At 42.4% G+C, this 21769-nt stretch overlaps 1 protein-coding gene across 2 annotated transcripts in view; it reads right to left on the reverse strand.

The window, feature by feature from the left end:
• sfmbt2 (Scm like with four mbt domains 2) overlaps positions 1–21769 on the reverse strand; it is a 201609-nt gene that overhangs the window by 126972 nt on the left and 52868 nt on the right. For both annotated transcript variants that reach the window (XM_070897121.1, XM_070897122.1), the window contains exons 5-6: positions 7762–7850; positions 6485–6731 (exon numbers count right to left, since the gene is read on the reverse strand). In XM_070897121.1, the coding sequence (XP_070753222.1) occupies positions 6485–6731; positions 7762–7850 (336 nt within the window). The remainder of the gene's footprint in view (positions 1–6484; positions 6732–7761; positions 7851–21769) is intronic.

Consider the following 21769-nt stretch of genomic DNA (forward strand, 5'->3'; position numbering starts at 1 on the left):
CAAATGAGTCCATATGGGTCAAACTGAAAAATAAAAAAGGGGCGATCACACTGCTGGGCGTGTATTATAGACCCCCAAACAATGGGAGGGAGATAGAAGAGCAAATATGTAGGCAAATTTCTGTGAAGTCCACAAACCGTAGGCCAGTAATAGGGGATTTCAACTATTCTAATATTGATTTGGACAAATATAGTGTGAAGAGTATAGAGGGTGCAAAATTACTAAAATGTTTCAAGAGAATTTTTTTTAGTCAGTATGTAACAAGCCCAACACAGGAGGGGGGTGGTTCTGGATTTCGTTTTGGGGAATGAAGCTGGGTAGGTGGAAGGGGCATCAGTGGGAGAGCACTTGGGTGCCAGTGACCATAGTTCACTCAAATTCAAGGTAGTTATGAATAAGGACAAGGATAGACCAGGAATAAAAGTCCCAAATTGGGGAAAGGCTAACTTTGCAAAGTTGAGAAGTGATTTGGCCACAGTGGACTGGAAACAGTTACTTGTGGGTAAATCAGTGTCATAACAGTGGGAGGCAATCAAGGAGGAGAGCCAGAGGACTCAGGCCAAATATGTACCCTTAAAGAAAACAGGTGGGACTAACAATTCTAGAACCCCCTGAATGTCTAGGGACTTACAGGGGAGTTTAAAGAAAAAAAAGGGAAGCTTATGTCATATACCGATGGCTAAATACTGTAAAATTCCTGGAGGAATATAGGAAGTTCAGAGGTGAAATTAAAAAGGATATTAGGAATGCTAAGAAAATTCTTGGCAAGTAAGGTCAAGGAAAACCCAAAGATGTTCTATAAATATAAGAGCAAGAGGATAACTAAAGAAAGGGTAGGACCTATTAGAGACCACGAGGGTAATCGGTGTGTGGGGGCAGAAAATGTGGGTATGCTTCTTAATGAATACTTTGCCCCTTTCCTTTGTGAAAACAGACGCAATTTAGATATTGCTATCACGGAGGAGTGTGAAATTCTGCACGAAGTAGACATAGTGAGAGGTGGTGGTATAGGGGGGTTTGGCCGGATGAAATGCAGCCCAGGCTGTTGAGCAAAGCAAGAGAGGAAATAGCAGAGAGTCGGGATAAGTGGGTCCTTTTCGGGTTGGAAATCGGTGGTTAGTGGTGTGCCATAGGGATCGGTGCTGGGACCACAACTGTTTACAATATACATAGATGACCTGAAGAGGGGACAGAGTGTAGTGTAACAAAATTTGCAGATGACACAAAGATTAGTGGGAAAGCGGATTGTATAGAGGACACAGGAGGTTGCAAAGAGATTTAGATAGGTTAAGCGAATGGGCTAAGGTTTGGCAGATGGAATACAATGTCAGAAAATGTGAGGTCATCCACCTTGGAAAAAAAAACAGTAAAAGGGAATATTATTTGAATGGGAAGAAATTACAACATGCTGCGGTGCAGAGGGACCTGGGGGTCCTTGTGCATGAAACTCTTTTTGGATTTCGCTAGATAGTAGGTAAAGTTAGTTTGCAGGTGCAGCAGGTAATCAGGAAGGCGAATGGAATGTTGGCCTTCATTGAGAGAGGGATGGAGTACAAAAGCAGGGAGGTCCTGCTGCAACTGTACAGGGTATTGGTGAGGCCGCACCTGGAGTACTGTGTGCAGTTTTGGTCACCTTACTTAAGGAAGGATATACTAGCTTTGGAGGGGGTTCAGAGACGATTCACTCGGCTGATTCCGGAGATGAGGGGGGTTACCTTATGATGATCGAGTAAAGACCCAGTCTATTCAATCTTCGAAGTTCAGAAGGATGAGGGGTGATCTTATAGAAACATTTAAAATAATGAAAGGGATAGACAAGATAGAGGCAGAGAGGTTGTTTCCACTGGTCGGGGAGACTAGAACTAGGGGGCCTCAAAATACGGGGGAGCCAATTTAAAACCGAGCTGAGAAGGAATTTCTTCTCCCAGAGGGTTGTGAATCTGTGGAATTCTCTGCCCAAGGAAGCAGTTGAGGCTAGCTCATTGAATGTATTCAAGTCACAGATAGATAGATTTTAACCAATAAGGGAATTAAGGGTTATAGGGAGCGGGTGGGTAAGTGGAGCTGAGTCCACGGCCAGATCAGCTATGATCTTGTTGAATGGCGGAGCAGGCTCGAGGGGCTAGATGGCCTACTCCTGTTCCTAATTCTTATGTTTTTATGTTGACTATCATTTTCCGGTTGGGGTGGAATGTAAATTATTACAATACATGAGATGTCGCAGTTGTGTGGGGTGGACTGGTTGGGCTGGCTGCTCTTCACCTAGCCGCCATTGTTCATACGTTTATATATAAAATTCAGGGCTGCTGACCGAGGGATGTGTGGCTCTTTGTCGGCCGGCGCGAACACAATAGGCCGAAATGGCCTCCTTCTGCGCTGTAAATTTCTATTTTTCTATGTTTCAATGTCATTTTTGGTTTGAATTACTTGCGTGCTAGGCAATTTGCAATATCAACCTGTAGCTTAATACAATCGCAAATGGTTAACGGAATCTGAAGACAACTGTTAATCAAAATCCATTATCTGCTAATCAATTGTCAATTAAATACAACTGTATTTCCATTTACATAAAATAATTTAATGGCTCTAGTTATCCCAATATCGCTGATCCAAATGTTTAGAACAATGCATCCAGTATAAGAAATAACACCGGCACCCAGAACACAAAGCAACAGCATTCCATTTGTGGGAAAAGCATAATTTATTTATTTGTGTCAGCTGTGACTCAGTGGGTAGCACACTCGCCTCGGAGTCAGAAGGTTGTAGGTTCAAGACTCACGCCAGAAATTTGAGCACATAAACCTAGGCTGACACTCCAGTGTAGTGCTGAGGGAGTGCGTCTTTCAGAGGAGACGTTAAACTGAGGCCCTGACTGCTCTCTCAGGAGGACGTTAAAGATCCCATGGCACTATTTCAAAGAAGAGCAGGGGAGTTATCCCCAGTGACCCGGCCAATATATTTCCCTCAACAAGTATAGTAAAAAAAACAGATTTTGTGGTCATTATCACATTGCTGTTTGTGGGAGCTTGCTGCGCACAAGTTGGTTGCCACGTTTCCCACATTACAACTAGGGGGAGTGTTTGCTAGTGCTGTTGGGAAGGAGTTAAACTAACATGGCAGGGGGATGGGAACCTATGCAGGGAGGCAGAGGGAAATAAAATGGAGGCAGAAGCAAAAGATAGAAAGGAGAATAGTAAAAGTGGAGGGCAGAGAAACCCAAGGCAAAAAACAAAAAGGGCCACATTACAGAAAAATTCTAATGGGGCAAAGTGTGTTAAAAAGACAAGCCTGAAGGCTCTGTGCCTCAACGCGAGGAGTATTCGGAATAAGGTGGACGAATTAACTGCGCAGACAGCAGTTAATGGGTATGATGTAATTGGCATCACGGAGACATGGCTCCAGGGTGACCAAGGCTGGGAACTCAACATCCAGCGGTATTCAACATTTAGGAAGGATAGGCAGAGAGGAAAAGGGGGCGGGGTGGCGTTGCTGGTTAAAGAGGAAATTAATGCAATAGTAAGGAGGGACATTAGCCTGGATGATGTAGAATCGGTATGGGTGGAGCTGCAGAATTCCAAAGGGCAGAAAACGTTTGGTGGTCTGTACACAACTCCCACTAACAGTAGTAGTGAGGTTGGGGACAGCATCAAACAAGAAAAAAGGGATGTGTGCAATAAAGGTACAGCAGTTATCATGGGCGTCTTTAATCTACATATTGATTGGGCTAACCAAACTGATAGTAATGCTGTGGAGGAGGATTTCCTGGAGTGTATTAGGGATGGTTTTCTAGACCAATATGTCGAAGAACCAACTAGAGAGCTGGCCATCCTGGACTGGGTGATGTGTAATGAGAAGGGACTAATTAGCAATCTTATTGTGCGAGGCCCGTTGGGGAAGAGTGACCATAATATGGTAAAATTCTTTATTAAAAAGGTGGAGAGTGACACAGTTAATTCATAAACTAGGGTCCTGAACTTAAGGAAAGGTAACTTCGACAGTATGAGGCATGAATTGGCTAGAATAGACTGGCAAAGGATACTTAAAGGGTTGATGGTGGATAAGCAATGGCAAACATTTAAAGATCAAATGGATCAAACTTCAGCAATTGTACATCCCTGTCTGGGGAAGGTGGCTCAACCATGGCTAACAAGGGAAATTAAGGATGGTGTTAAAGCCAAGGAAGGGGCATATAAATTGGCTAGAAAAAGCAACAAACCCGAGGACTGGGAGAAATTTAGAATTCAACAGAGGAGGACTAAGGGTTTAATTAAGAGGGGGAAAATAGAGTACGAGAGGAAGCTTGCAGGGAACATAAAAACTGACTGCAAAAGCTTCTATAAATATGTGAAGAGAAAAAGATTAGTGAAGACAAACGTAGGTCCCTTGCAGTCGGATTCAGGTGAATTTATAATGGGGAACAAAGAAATGGCAGACCAATTGAATAAATACTTCACAAAGGAAGACACATATAACCTTCCGAATGTACTGGGGACAGTGGGTCTAGTGAGAAAGAGGAACTGAGGGATATCCTTATTAGGCGGGAAATTGTGTTCGGGGAAATTAATGGGATTGAAGGCCGATAAATCCCCAGGGCCTGATAGTCTGCATCCCAGAGTACTTAAGGAAGTGGCCCTAGAAATAGTGGATGCATTGGTGATCATTTTCCAACAGTCTATCGACTCTGGATCAGTTCCTATGGACTGGAGGGTAGCTAATGTAACACCACTTTTTTTTTTTTTTTTTTAAAAGGAGGGAGAGAGAAAACGGGTAATTATAAACCAGTTCGCCTGACATCAGTAGTGGGGAAAATGTTGGAATCAATCATTAAGGATGAAATAGCAACGCATTTGGAAAGCAGTGACAGAATCGGACCAAGTCAGCATGGATTTATGAAAGGGAAATCATGCTTGATAAATCTTCTGGAATTTTTTGAGGATGTAACTAGCAGAGTGGACAAAGGAGAACCAGTGGATGTGGTGTATTTGGACTTTCAAAAGGCCTTTGACAAGGTCCTGCACAAGAAATTGGTGAGCAAAATCAAAGCGCATGGTATTGGAGGTAATGTACTGACGTGGATAGAGAACTCGTTGGCAGACAGGAAGCAGAGAGTCGGGATAAACGGGTCCTTTTCAGAATGGCAGGCAGTGACTAGTGGAGTGCCGCAGGGCTCAGTACTGGGACAATATACATTAATGATTTAGATGAAGGAATTAAGTGTAATATCTCCAAGTTTGCAGATGACACTAAACTGGGTGGCGGTGTGAGATGTGAGGAGGACGCCAAGAGACTGCAGGGTGACTTGGACAGATTAGGTGAGTAGGCAAATGCATGGCAGATGCAGTATAATGTGGATAAATGTGAGGTTATCCACTTTGGGGGCAAAAACACGAAGGCAGATTATCTGAATGGCGGCAGATTAGGAAAAGGGGAGGTGCAACGAGACCTGGGTATCATGGTTCATCAGTCATTGAAAGTGGGCATGCAGGTACAACAGGCAGTGAAGGCGGCAAATGGTATGTTGGCCTTCATAGCTAGGGGATTTGAGTATAGGAGCAGGGAGGTCCTACTGAGGTTGTACAGGGCCTTACCTGGTATATTGTGTTAAGTTTTGGTCTCCTAATCTGAGGAAGGACGTTCTTGCTATTGAGGGAGTGCAGCGAAGGTTCACCAGACTGATTCCAGGGATGGCTGGACTGTCATATGAGGAGAGACTGGATCAACTGGGCCTTTATTCACTGGAGTTTAGAAGGATGAGAGGGGATCTCATAGAAACGTATAAGATTCTGACGGGACTGGACAGGTTAGATGCGGGAAGAATGTTCCCGATGTTGGGGAAATCCAGAACCAGGGGACATAGTCTTAGGATAAGGGATAGGCCATTTAGGACTGAGATGAGGAGAAACTTCTTCACTCAGAGTTGTTAACCTGTGGAATTCCCTGCCGCAGAGTTGTTGATGCCAGTTCATTGGATATATTCAGGAGGGAGTTAGATATGGCCCTTATGGCTAAGGGAATCAAGGGGCATGGAGAGAATGCAGGAAAGGGGTACTGAGGGAATGATCAACCATGATCTTATTGTATGGCGGTGCAGGCTCGAAGGGCCAAATGGCCTACTCCTGCACCTATTTTCTATGTTTCTATGACAACACTCCAAAAGTACTTCATTGGCTATAAAGCAGTTTGAGACGTCCCGTGGTCATGAAAGGTGCAATATAAATACACGACTTTCTTTCTTTAAACAGGGGAGGCCATCATTTATATGGCTACAGCACCCATCGGCACGGGCAGACAAGTATACCTTTCGAGCAACAACAGATCCTGTTCTTAAAGGCCAAATTTAAATACTGTCCACATCCACTTACGTGGTTAGTACAGGAGTTAGTACTGTGATGTGCACATTACATATACCAAGCAGCAGATGTCATCGTCTAGATACCGACCATACGATAGCTCCCTCGCCCTTCCCCAGACTTGGAATGCATACCTGTAGGTGGGTCTAGCTTGCAGTTGTTTTCCTGGCACCATCCCACTGGTCGGAGTCGACAGTCCAGATAAAACAACCACTGGTCATGTTTTTCCATATCGTGCAATCCTTCATAGCGCAAGCACAACCTCCCGCCAACATTCTCGATCACGCGGACTATCCAGTATTGGAAAGGGTTTTGAGAATCCTGAAGTTCAATGAGAGATTTAGGTGTGACGAGGTCCACTGTGTTCTTCCCTCTTAGTGGCTGTTTGAAGGCAGAGAGAAAATATAAAATCACAAAAAAAAGGAAGTCTTTTAAAATTATTCTCTGTATAAAAAGAAAATACAGGAAGATTTTGCATACAATGACATACGACGATCACTCATTTGGCATTGTATTCACACTGTACTCTGCACATTATTTCCTACTTTGGCATCATGGACTTACTCTAGCCGTAAGCAGAGAATGCTGAAAATTAAGTGTACAGGACGTAAATTGTGGCCTCTTCGGGTGCGTACGCACCCGTAGAAGCTTTGCAAGTGCCAGTTCTTGGCATGCAATGCACATGCGCCGAGAACCGGCATTTGTGAACTGTCAAAACGTCTTGACAGATCGCCGCATCCCCGATCCCCGGCAGGAGATTTGGGCTATTTGCTCAACTCCTGCCCAGCGAATGTCCTTCATACTCTTATGCCTAGTCCTGCGTTTAACAGTGTAAGAGTTTTAAAAGTTGGAAAAATTAAATTTTATCCCATTTTCTTTTTATATTAAAAACCCTGTTCATTAAGGTAAGTTTATTTTTACCCCATTAAAACATTAAAAATTTTCAAAAAAATAAATTTGTTTACAACATTTAATTCAATTCAATTAATTTTAAATATATGCGAGGTGTTTTTTTAATTTATTGTGTTGTATTTGTGTTTTGGGGGTATTCCCATTGCTAGCAATGGGAGCTCGTACAAACAAAGCTCTCATTATCAATGAGAATACTCCATATTCATTAGTGGTCCAGGCCCACGTGATCCCAGGTTGCGCTTACGTTCCTGGGATGTGAGCGCCCATACACTGGCAGCCTTGGACCGCAAGTATACGTTCCTCCGGGACCACTAGATACCTTCGTAAGAAAAATTTCGGTTGGAGGCGTCTGCCTGTAGGAAGCCTCCGACCGCAATTTCTGGGCTTGTGTGTTGTGTTTTTCTGCGGCATGATTAGACAAACGACAACTATGCAACATTCTCAAAAAGGTACAGGTACCCTTTAAGCTCTATTTTAATGACCATTTTTATATGCTTACCCCTTCCAGGAGGTTTGCAGGAGCTGTCCGTGCACCAGTCAAATCCTGAATTAGAAACTCTGTCCAGTCTCCATGTTTCTCACTAATTGCTGGAAAACAGAATTAGAAAACTCGAGTGAACCGGTCACAGATTCTTTCGCCCTCTTAGATTGACCCTTTTAGATATGGTTGCCTGCTAGCTTACTGTGGGCATTTATTAGGCACATAGTCAAATTGCTTCAAGTAATCCGAATTTACAACTGGAATAAATAACCAGGTTTCACAGCATTCCGTTAACTGATCAAAAATAGCATAATTCATTTTAATATGATTAATCACACAAACGCGAGCACAGTAATAACACAGTAGATTACAAAATGCCCTCTGTCACAATCATGACACAATCAATTCATGGTTAAATAATAATAAGCTACTCCATACATTCTATTAAGGATATTAATGACTTGGAACTCTCTAAAGAGATGGGTTTTGAACCGCGTGGCAAACAATCCCAGTACTTTGGCCAAATACCAATAAATTAGTCATTTAATCACAAACAAAAATGTTGGTCTTTGGCAAAATCCTATATAGAGCATTAGAACTTCCGGCTATTTGTAATAGCTCTTTAATCTAAATAACAATGTATGCAGTCATAAAACGGTCATCTTCAAAATAAAATTAAGTCACATGCTCATAAATAAAAATGAAATGGGTTTCAATTTGTCAGAACACTGCCCCTTCTCAGCCATTAATTGCCTCAACAACACCGTACAATGGCACCCTATCAAGTTGCACAGCTGTTGAACACTATCTACTACAGGTACTGAAGTCAGGTAGATAGATAAGTACTTAAGTTAACGCACATTAAATCATATTTAACATTTGTGAACCAGGTGGAATAAATTAATAAAAAGCTCATTACAGCAAAACTCGGAATCTAATTACTTTATTGTAATCAGGAAAGTGGCATTACAGGATAGTTCGAATGTTGTCGCATCACCTTTACCAACATATTGGTTTAAGTTTCCCATTAACACAATAGTCCCAATTTAAATGTGACTATATGGAAACAAAACAAAAATAGTCTCCTCATTTTGCTCTTTACTGATCAAAAACAAAAGTGATGTTAGAGAAAATGAATAGAGCATAAGAACATGAGACATATGAGTAGGCCATTTGGCCCCTCGAACTTGCTCCACCATTTAATAAGATTATGGCTGATCTGATCTTGAGCTCAGCTCCACTTCCCCGCCCGCTCCTCATAATCCTTTACTCCCTTATCGTTCAAAATTCTGTCTATCTCCACCTTAAATATATTCAATCACCCAGCATCCACAGTTCTCTGGGGCAGAGAATTCCAAAGATTCACGACCCTCCAAGAAATTCCTCCTCATCTCAGTTCTAAATGGGCGACCCCTTATTTTTAAACCATGCTCCCTAGTTTTACATTTCCACCCCCCCCCCCACCGAGGGGAAACATCCTCTCTACATCTACCCTGTCAAGCCCCCTCAGAATCTTGTGTTTCAATAAGAGCACCTCTCATTCTTCTAAACTTCAATGAGTACAGGCCCAACCTTTCTTCATAAGTTAACTCCTTCGTCTCAGGAATCAATCTCGTGAACTTTCTCTGAACTGCCTCCAATGCAAGTATATCCCTCCTTAAATAGGGAGACCAAAACTGCACGCAGTACTCTAGGTGTGGTCTCACCATGGCCCTGGACAGTTGTAGCAGGACCGCATCATGGCAGTCAGGGTGTAGTCAACAAAAGGACTGAGGCCAGCAAATTAAAAGCAGTATTTTTCAAGGTAATTGAATAAATGTATTCAATATAAACCTAAAGGGTACAACTAAAGGGGGCGTAGGAACAAAGAGACCTGGGGGTATTTGTGCACAAATCATTGAAGGTGGCAGGGCAGGTTGAGAAAGCAGTTAGAAAAGCTTACGGGATCCTGGGCTTCATAAATAGAGGCACAGAGTACAAAAGCAAGGTGGTTTATTTGGAGTATTGTGTCCAATTCTGGGCACCACACTACAGGAAGGGTGTGAAGGCCTTAAGAGAGGGTGCAGAAAAGTGGTGAGGGACTTCAGTTACCTGGATAGACTGGAGAAGCTGGAGTTGTTCTCCTTGGAGCAGAAGAGTGAAAGGAGATTTGATAGAGGTGTTTAAAATCATGAGGGGTCTGGACAGAGTAGAGAGAGAGGAACTGTTCCCATTGGCGGAAGGGTCAAGAACCAGAGAACACAGATTTAAGGTGATTGGCAGATAAACCAAAGGTGACATGAGGAAAAAGCTTTTCACACAGCAAGTGGTTAGGATCTGGAATGCACTGCCTGAAAGGATGGTGGAGGCAGACTCAATCGTGGCTTTCAAAAGGGAATTGGATAAGTACCTGAAGGAAAAAACTGCAGGGCTACAGGGAAAGGGCGGGGGGAGTGGGACTAGCTGAAGTGCTCTTGCAGAGAGCCGGCACGGGCTCGACTGGCCTCCTTCTGTGCTGTAACCATTCTATGATACTAATAGGTTTCAAAAATAATTTAAATAAAAGCACACATTTGGCCCTTGCAGCTAAAAACCCCCATACATTTCTGATTGACAACAAGCTGCTTACACAATAGAGTCGGGGACTGGGCACACAATATAACTAAATGTCACCAGGAGAAAAATTATTCATGATAAGCGGCTGCCTCAAAGGGAAGATGATCTGATTTTGTCTGAAATATTTTAAAGGGCCAGTGGACTCTGAACATCTGCAAACTGGCTAAGTAACCTATCAGAGAAATATAGAACAGAAAAAACTGACTGGCCCAAGAATCCTGACATTTCCTGCAGTAACGGTTAATCTTTTTCATTTATTCCTCTCATCATCCCCTATGAGCCATTCTCCAGCAAAGAGCACAGGCAAGTCACACATTACCATACCTTTGCTAATGCTCCTTTAGAGCATTTGCAATTTTCCACAACGAGTAGTTCTATATGACAACTACTGGCTTCATCTCTGTTGGGGAAAGCACCTAGCAAAATTTTTGGCACTTCCCCGAAAGATATAAGCCAAGGAATGCAGGGGATTTAACATCCATGTTAATATTTTTTTTTGAAGTCTGATTTACAATATCTTAAATATGTCCAATATCATGTTATAAAACCGAAAGGAAAATCAATTTTTAATAATCATATCAAATAATCTTCATAATGGCACAGATTTTCATTGTGAACCTGTTCACTGGAGTCCAACTAGATTAGCTAAAGTTAAATAATACGACTATGCTTCCACTATGATCTATTTATGTGCTACTGACCCACTTCAGTCTATCCCGATTTATCTAGTGAAGCTTAACACAATCACTTAAATATACTGACATATTGGAATTGATTCAGATTCAATTGGCGACTTGTTAGCAAATACTCTTCACTGGAATATTAAAAGAAATGATATTTTAAGGCACTAATGGTCTCATGAATACTGTTAATACAATTAACAGAAATTTGCAATTTAATAACCTTTAATTAACAGACATTCACCAGCATCTGTGGGCCATATGCCAGTCATAGAGAATGATATTCTGCCTCTACTTATCAGAATGGAAAAGTACGAGTCAGTTAGGGCCCCTTCCAGAGGACCCCTGCCAAACAGGACGGCACATACGCAGAGGAGGTACGTCAGATTGATATGCAAAATGAGAACACGTACTAATAAGAACACAAGGAATAGGAGCAGGAGGCCTTATGGCCCCTCGAGCCTGCTCTGCCATTAAATGAGATCATGGACCTCAACTCCACTTTCCTGCACTATCCCCATATCCCTCGATTCCCCTAGACTCTAAGTGAGTCTGGAACTCACTACATGGAAAGATGGTAAAGGCAGAAACCCTCACCGCATTTAAAAAGGTGCTTGGATGGGCACTTGGAAGTGCCGTAACCTGCAGGGTTACGGACCTAGAACTGCTAAGTGAGATTAGACTGGATAACCTTTTGTTGGCTGGCACAAATACGATGTTAAGTACTTCAGGGAATCAAATATGGTCAGAGTGATCTCCTGGATTAGTTTCGACTGCCTGGATGGGTCGGAGAGGAATTTTCCCAGATTTTTCCCCCAATTGGCCTGGGTTTTTAAATCTGTTTTTTTGCCTCTTCCAGGAGATCGCATGGCTCCGGTTGGGGTAGAGTGTAAAATGTTGCGATACATGGGGTATCGCAGTTGTGTGAGGCGGACTGGTTGGGCCAGATGCTCTTTACCTGTCCGTCATTGTTCATAGTTTATACATAACCTTCAGGACTGCTGATCGAGGGCCGTGTCTTGCTATTGGCTGGCGCAGACACAATGGCCTCCTTCTGCACTGTAAATTTCTATGTTTCTCTATTCATAATATAATCCATTCCAGGCAGCACAAGAAAAGCGATCCAACCAAATGGCACAGCTGGTAAGGTAAGGTGGTTCCTGTACATTCTTGTCCAGTTATGTCAATCCATCCATGTGGTCATCACCAAAACCTGATCCTAAGCCTATAACACAAATGCATACAACCATAACCGAAACATCGACTGTATCAGGTTGTACCCCTGCAAACACCATGTGAGAAAAACATATTACTCCAACATGTACAACAGGGCACAATTTTGGGGAAAAAATTCAATGCATGATATTTGTGATAAATTACCTCGGGTGATGATGTTAGAGGTTTTTAAACATTCAACAGCAAACACTATGAGCTATCACTGTAAATACATATGGATTAGCATGGTCAGTTAGCTTGAACATGTGCAAAGATTTTGGGACATTTTACTTCCAAACACCACAAAGGATAAAATTCGATATTGCGTAGTTTCCCCACATGCATTATTTCTGCTACTATCTCCTGATGCATAGCGCCATCTGTCACATGCATGAGAGGGGAAGACGAGAGTCTGGACAGGAGCACATTTTCCGGCTCCAGTATGTTGAGGAGGAAATCACATCTGTTTACATGAAATACATCTAGAATGACTGCTTGACAGAAAGAAAATCCCAGCTATTGATTTACTCTTGGCAAGTTTAAAAATTTATCTGCAGCAAGCTGACAGCTGGAATCTTGCTGAACAAGAAAATCGAGACTCCAGCCAACAAAATCAAATCAAGGAGATTCCAACTGCCTCCGTACACAATATGGTAATTATTATATAAATGCAAACAACGGGCTCATCATACCTACAGTATTTTACTGACCTCTCAAATATTAACAGCAACTCTACACAATTTACTGCCAATAAAGCAAGAGGCAACTTTGGGAGGGTGAAGGATGGTGACTTCAGAGAGGGATACACCGGCAGCATTGGAAAAGGCAGCAGCAGTTCACTTGGAAGCTGAAGGTAGCAGTGGAACAGCACTAAAGAATGGAATGAAATGCCCCCAAAATTATCAGGTCGGATTTTAGTTTATCCATTTCTTTCCAGTGTCTTTTTTTTACAATTTCATAAATTAGGGAAACAAACGTGCATCTGAGCAAATACAAAACGTGGCATAGATTCCGACAGAGATCAAGTGCTCATATTTAGGAATATCAAAACCAAACCAAAGTTGAACAACCTTATAAAACGTATTCATGGTATGGAAAAGTACTCAATCTTGCAAAAGGATTATACGTCTCATTATTGGATGGGTGGCCGGGGGTGGGGAGGGGAACGGTGGGGGAATAAAAGATGCAATTTCTCTCTGGTGGACAAACAATGCACAACAGTGTACTTGGTTCAAAGTGCTCAGTCCTCGTGTTACCAAAATAATTAATTATTCGTTTTAGTGCTGCACAAATACTTTACAGTGCTGTGGGGAGTAGTTAAGTTTTCTCTTAGGAACATTTGCTGTGCTTTTCACTCATTTCCTCACAAAGCTTGTACAAGCACTGAAGTATATGGTTCACTATTTTTATTTCCCAATTTCATTTGTAAATGTTGAACACGGCCAACTTTCACCATACTTTGAAGCAGGCAGGACAAGTTGGGAAAAAAGCTGTTTGAAAGAAAAAGGGATGAGGGACTTCACTAATGTGCAGAAACTAGAGAAGCTGGGATTGTTGTTCTTAGAGCAGGGAAGGTTAAGGGAAGATGCAATAGTGTTCAAAATCATGAAGGGGTTTGACAAAGAGTAAACAAGGAGAAATTGTTTCCACTGGTGGGAGAGTTGGTAACCAGAGGACACACATTTAATATAATTGGCAAAAGAACCAGGGGAGGAAGGTAGTTTAAAAAAAAATAGGCAAGATGATGTGGAATGCATTGCCTCAAAGGGTGGTGGGAACAGATGCAATAGGGAACTTTCAAAAGGGAATTGGATGGCTTGGAAATTGGTGGCTGAAGGCTTATCCACCCCCAGCGCATACGCCTCCGAATCGAAAGCAAAGTACGAACTTTACCCGGTGTCTCTGGAGTGTCAGACAGTTGTGGTCCTTGACATGCAGGCGTAGGCCTGCGTAAAGGCCCACGGATCCCAGGGGAGCATGTGGTTCGCAATTTGGGCACTTATCTGGTCGAGGCTCATTAAGAATCTGATGTGTCCACTGTTAGCACAGCATTGGGCGTGATGAGCCATGACAAACTGAAGGCTGCATTTTTATTATCAAATGTGCACCTTGGGCAGGCCAACCAAAGGCAGATTCTTATGATGCTTATAGGGATTCCATTTACATATAGATCCCCATAAGAATAGAAATCCCTTTAAAAAAAAACACAAATAAAAATAAATCAGCACATGTTCAAAATTAATTGAGACCCGTTAATTAGGCATTAATAAAAATTAATTTTTTTGAAAAATAAATGTAAACATTTTGAAACAGGTCAAAATTTAACGAAATTAATTTTAAATGCATGTGAATGTTTAAATCATTTAAAAAAAAATGTTAACGTTTATTTTAACCTTTACACTGGTAAATGGCCTTACGTTTGCTTTTACCAGACATAAGGTTTCGTGGGTATTCACTGGGCAGTAGTTGGGCAACTAGCCCAACTCTGCACCAGCAAAAGTGAATTTGCAGTGGTGCGGTGGATCTGTCCAAGCGAAACTCGACCGATCGCAAGTTCCAGGTTTTCGCGCATGTGAGGCCTTCCTAAAGGCTTCCTACACTGTGGGAAGCACCATAATATACTTGAAAAGAAATAATATGCAGGGCGATAGGGGAAGAATGGGAGTGTGGGACTAAATAAGAGGATAGCTCTTTCAAAGAGCTGGCACAGGCATGATGGGTCAAGTGGTCTCATTCTGGGCAGTAAAATATTATGAGTGTTGTATACTCTTCCAATCTTGTATTCGTTTAGTAGCAAGACACACAATGGGGGCCAAAATTGCGAATCGTCCCATTTGGGAGCGGTAACTTTGGCGAGGCAGGACATTCTGCGCCCAGCGCAAAAATTCCGCCCCAGAAGCAAAATTGGGGTTAGCGCCCCAAGAGGAAGTGGAGAGCAATGTCGGGTACTCCACTTCCTCTCGGGGGCGGTTCGTGGGCGCAACTCGGAGCGCTGCACGGCCTCTACACATAGCGCTGATGTTTCCAGAACCCTGCTCTTCCGTTAAAGGGGAGGGCACGCTGCAAGCTCTTCAGGGTTTTCAGGGGCCTACACTACTCTACCGGGGATGCGGGGTGCCGTGGTCACAGCCTGGCACCAAAACGAAGTGCCAGGCTGCACGATCGCGGCACGGACCCTGCAAAATTCTACTGAGAACGGAGGAGGACAACTTAAAATGGCGGCACGCACCTCCCTTTTAACTTTCGCCCCGTGAGCCGAGTGCGGACTGGTTCGTGACCTGCGAGGCTGGCGCTGACATGACCCGTGGCAACCTCACGGGGCGCTGCCCAATTTCCGCCATGGTGCGATAACGGGCCACCGCAGGGTAATAAGGGGTCGGCGCGCACGATGACGACGACGTAGTCGTCGTCGGTGAGGGCGTGGCGCTACTGGTTTGGCACCTCCGCTAACTCTCACGCAATTTCACGGGAGCTGGTTACGTCACCCTCCCCCAGACGAAAATACTTTTGAGTCCAGTTAGCGGGAGGCGCACAGCATACCAATTTCGCCCCCATTGGTGTTTTGTTCCTTTTTTGGTAATGGGGTGAAGACAAATGGAATTAATACAAACCTCCTAATTAACGATAAGCATTTTTCCCATTTTTGACAAAAAAGCTCAACATTCATTCATCCATCCCAATAATGGTCCTCGATGAGAAAGCACGGGTGCTATTCCAAATGTGAACAACTTTATACAAACCTTTTTACAGATGTTATGAAAGAGAAAATTGAAAGGTCCTTTTGTCACACAAAGTAGTTCAATTGAGGTTAAGTATTACCATCTTTAAAGTTCCAGCTTCTAGTGATACTTTATACAATATATTACAACTCTGAACATAATTCCTCAATCTTATAAGTTAGGAAATTTCTAGGCAAGTCACCAAAAATACTGTAATTTTCCAATGCTTTTATCCTGATCAGTGAAAACTAATCAATGTTTCATAATCTCAGTTCCTTACACACATCAATAGGTGTGTGATTGAGAGAATACTTTCCCAAGGATGCAGTACAAATTTTTTTGTTAAAAAAATTGTTTTGTATGTTATCTTAAGTAATAAAAATAGCTTTCTAACCCACAAGGACACTTCATGAATACTGCACACTTGATTGATAGTAAAAATACAGCCTTCAGTTTGTCATGGCTCATCACGCCCAATGCTGTGTTAACAATGAATACATCACATCAGATTCTTAACGAGCCTCGACCAGATAAGTGCCCAGATTGTTTTTGCCTCAATATAACATCATTGGATTTTACTTTCAAGTATATATTTGATTCCCTCTTGAACGTTACTAGTGAATCTGCTTCCATCACTCTTTTAGATAGTGCATTACAGAGCATAACAACTCGCTGCATAAAAGGCATTCTCCTCAGTAGGGCATTTTCCAAATCAGTCTGCATTCTGCATTTTGACAAACTTGCAACTTATTCTTTCAAAGCAATATTACATATTTTGAAGGCCACAGATCACAGTACTGTATGGGTTTGTCTGATAAAATTTAAATATTAAATATTGCAATAATACTTATTTATTGAAAAATGTCCTTATCACACTTCAACCATGTTAAGATATAGCAAGTTTCACTGCTAATATGATTGAATTTACACAGAATTTAGCTGTTCGTTACATAATGACAAGAAAAGATTAGGGCCAATATCCAAAGGAAGCATTTGCCGGCGATAAAGCTCTAAAATGGAAAGCCCATCAAGTAGGTGAAGAAAAGACAAAACAGAGATCTTGAAAATGATGTCCGAAACAGTCGATGAACTCGCTGTGAAGGATGATATGTAAAGCTTTGCATCTTCTGACTATTCATTCCAGATGAATGACATACAGCAGGGTATTCAACAGAGATTTGCCATTCAATAACAGAAGCAGCAAGCATTTTAAGTGGTAGCTCAGCACTCAGGCAATGATCAGCCTACAAAGCCCCACAATCCTAGTAATTAGGTCCCTTGTCGTTGAAGATCTTTGCTACAGTGTGCTAATTGTCCCAATGAAGTTCCATTAAAAATAAATCCATTACAGAAAAGCTGGTGTGGAAGCCTAAGTGACAGATCAAAATGGGACATAATCTGAAGTTAAATTGTTACCATTCCGGAAAACCAACCATTTTGTAGACAAATAATGTGTTAATGTAATGCTTGGTACTGCTGAAAGATTCCAACCAGCATAACAATGATCTCGGTTAGCTAACACGAGAGGGAAAAAAAATCACCTCCAAAAGAAATTTGGGGATTTTCGCACATATGGTTCATTTCAGGAAGCAATATACTTATCAGTGAATTATAGCCCATTACTGCAAGGAAGGAGCACAATGAATGACAATGAGGTGTCACACACAGCTGGTCCACTCACTGCTTGCCAGACCCAGCCGGGATTCGGATAATGGCCAAACACTGCCGCATGTTCAAAAACGTTGTTAGAACTTTCATTTATCTTTACAAAGTGAAAGTAAATTAGTGGAATTTACTCCAGGGAGGGACTTCAGCCACTTTCCATACTTGCTATTATTCAGATATAGATACAAGTAACTAATGATCAGAGACTCATCACTTCTTGTACCCGCAATGTGGCCACATGCAGAACTAGGTGTGAGAAAGTAAAACATGTTTATTTACTTGCCAACAGAATTATATGAATCAGAGACTAGCAATCACATCAGTAAGACAGATGCAGCTTAATTCCCATATATGACACCAGAATACAAAAATTGCCATGTGCCTGTGGGAACCTTTCTGACCCCAGAAGGGGCATTACTTGCTAATCATGCTGAAGGCAGACAGATGAACAAATTACAGTGCCCACTGAAGATTATTAGTCAATGCAGAGCAAGATGAGAAACATCTCTGTTCAAATCTACTTATTAGTAATGACTGTGTCCTACACCATTAATGCTGATCCATGTTGACTCAGCTGATTTCAGTGCTGCAAATAGTCTCAGCAGCCCTGGGCCAGGAAAGGAAAAATCTAACCAGGGTATTTGATCTAATGCGTTGTCTAATAATAAGTGCGCAAAAGTGAATGTGTGGACATCAGATAACAACAGCGATCTATCCACAGTTAAACAGCTCGCTGTCACTAACTGTGCTCACATGGAGAATGATGCAAATGAGATTTCTTTCAGAAAACAACATTTTGGGATACAGTACATGAGTAATGAGACATACGACGTGTGGTGAATGTAGCGTGCTTGGGACGAACAGGTGACTTTTCACCCAGATGGTTCCCAAAGCTCTCCACCACTGGAGTTTTTCCCTCTGTCATTTCGGGATCTGTTAATTGATATGATTGATTGCTGCGATTAGTCAACACTATCATATTATTGCAGGCGAACTAGATAGGCCGTGGCTTTTTTACATCTACCAATTCCTAATGGTTACTTGAGTGAGGTACTGAAAGACTCTTGGCACCCATGAAATAATGTGGCACAAAATACTTGAAGTATTGCCTGGAATTTAATTTTTTTGTGGTGTTGACGTAGTTACTCTAGAAGGAGCTATTCTCCATGTATGAGCTCAGACAGTGGTCTTTCAACATCCATATTTTAACTTTTGAGCAATTGTCACTGAACAGCCATTAGGAGCAGAACTCCCTCCTCCAGCCTTGGTTCACAGACCATTTACAGCAGTGCTGCTCTCTGATCAACTAAATCACAGAAGCTGGGCCTTTGATACATATTCACACTTTTGGCGGACATGTGGTTTTCATTATATCGTACCTCAGCCTCAGTATTTGGCCTCCTCAAGGGCGTCATGAGCCACGTCTTCAGTGGTTAGCCCTAGTCTCCAAGCAGCCAGCCGGAAAGTGTGGCAGTTGTAAGACTGGGAAAAGTGGGACTTCCTGGTAGTCATTCTGAGCAAGTCTCAGCAATTTTTCATTTGGCTTCCAGCAGGCCTGAGACACCCTAGTATCAGACCTTACCATGAGCCTCGTACTATGCAAATGCCCTAAGACTCAGTAGCACACCAAGCATCTGAGCCAGCAAAAATATTATTTGGGTGTGTAACAACCATACATTGTTTTGGCAAATCTTTTGATTGGCTGAACAGTAACAACATTTTTTCAAAAGGAGCCTGTAGTTGCCTGTAGCTAGCTGGGCCATATGACAACATTGCCACTTAATTTCTGTTCTAGAGAATTCAGATGGGCAGGCCAGAGCAAGGTATCATTTAGCCCACTTGATATAAACAGTGCACTTGCAAAGATTGTTGCCAGGTGAGACAAGGTAGAGTGAGCTCAATACTTCTTCATTAAGTTACTATCCACTGTACTTCATTATTGTACACACAGGTTTTCATTTTATTTGAGAGAGATTAAGAGAAACCTTCATGAGTGTTTTATAAACTGTCACATTCACTCAAGGAAGATCAGCTATATACCATTCCGAATCAGATATTATCCTTCTTGAAAAATATATTTATATAATTGATGCAGCAAGACTAGCAAAAAACATAACCGAAGTATATCTCTATCATTGCTTAGATAAAAGTGCTGAATTTGCAATGCAGTTGAATAGTGATCTGAGCCGACATTCTCTCTCAAAGTAGATTCAGCCACAACATCCAAGTCCCTACTGTATCAATCAATGATCTCTGGCACACTTAGGTTTTCTGATCACTGTCTGACAGCACCAAACAGCAGCTTGTGATGAACTGTTCCAAAAGGGGTCAGTGTTTAGCTTTTTCTGCTTACGATATTAGTGATTGAGTCCAAGCTATGACATTGTCGCATACTGTAGAACTCCTGTACAATGCTTTACTTTTCTCTGCATTGTTTAACAACACAGTGCATTGGGTACCTGGTTTGAAAAACATGGGGGGGTGATTGGTATTTGGCAGCAGCACAGGATGGGCAATGGCATCCTGTTTTACACCCCGCCTGGTTTTATTTTCCATTGAAGTCAATTGTTAGCCCCCGTTTTGAACCATTACATAAGAACATAAATATAAGAACATAAGAATTAGGAACAGGAGTAGGCCATCTAGCCCCTCGAGCCTGCTCCGCCATTCAACAAGATCATGGCTGATCTGGCCGTGGACTCAGCTCCGCTTACCCGCCCGCTCCCCATAACCCTTAATTCCCTTAAAAATCTATCTATCTGTGATTTGAATACATTCAATGAGCTAGCCTCAACTGCTTCCTTGGGCAGAGAATTCCACAGATTCACAACCCTCTGGGAGAAGAAATTCCTTCTCAACTCGGTTTTAAATTGGCTCCCCCGTTATTTTGAGGCTGTGCCTCCCTAGTTTTAGTCTCCCCGACCAGTGGAAACAACCTCTTTGCCTCTATCTTGTCTATCCCTTTCATTATTTTAAATGTTTCTATAAGATCACCCCTCATCCTTCTGAACTCCAATGAGTAAAGACCCAGTCCACTCAATCTATCATCATAAGGTAACCCCCTCATCTCCGGAATCAGCCTAGTGAATCGTCTCTGTACCCCCTCCAAAGCTAGTATATCCTTCCTTAAGTAAGGTGACCAAAACTGCACGCAATACTCCAGGTGCGGCCTCACCAATACCCTGTACCTCCCTGCTTTTTACTCCATCCCTCTCGCGATGTTGATTGAGGGATAAATTCTGGCCAGGACACTGGGGATCACTCACCTGCTCTTCTTCGAAATAATGCCATGGGATCTTTTACGTCCACCTGAGGGCAGATGGGGCCTCGGTTTAACGTCTCATCCAAAAGACGGCACCTCCGACAGTGCAACACTTCCTCAGCACTGCACTGGAGTGTCAGACTAGATTTTTTATGCTCAAGTCCCTGGAGTGGGACTTGAACCCACAACCTTCTGACTCAGGTGAGCGTGCTACCCACTGAGCCACAGCTGACACACTGAGGGGGAAAATGGGGTGGAGGAGTTTGCCACATTCTCAATGGATTTAAATGTGGCAGAGCAGGCTCCTGGCAGACCTTAAAATGGAACTGGCTGTTACTTGGGAAGTGAATGTAGGTGAATGTTTTTTTGTGGCACATGAGGTGATACCATCCCAAATCTGTCCTAACATGGGTGGGGAATTCAGGAGGAAAATTTTCTTTCCAGAGGATCACTGATGCAGTCCTCAAGACTGAATGGCAGAAAAAGTGGTCTCAGCACCTGCACTTGAAGTTATACAAACACCAAACAAATGTATTCAAAAAGTCTTTACCCACCACTCCAATTCCCCATAAATGGTATACAATTCTAATACACCTGCATTGTAGCAGAAGCTTTGATATGACCATACATTCTTGGGGGGGGGGGGGGGGGGATGAAATTGGTCTTGGGTGATGGCACGAAACAGGAGATAGGGAATCGGCAGCCCGTTATATACTGCCTGATTTTCTTTTCCATAGACTTTAATAGAGAAAAAAAAAAAATCGGACAGGGTGTAAAATGGCCTGCCGATGCAATACGGTGCAAGACTAACTCCACCCCCTTGTCTCAATGCATATAATTGGTTGTGTTTGGTACCTCTAACTGCTTCCTTACCTTTTCTGCCAGAGTAA

This window comes from Pristiophorus japonicus, chromosome 13, assembly GCF_044704955.1.
Source record: "Pristiophorus japonicus isolate sPriJap1 chromosome 13, sPriJap1.hap1, whole genome shotgun sequence".
NCBI lineage: Eukaryota > Metazoa > Chordata > Chondrichthyes > Pristiophoridae > Pristiophorus > Pristiophorus japonicus.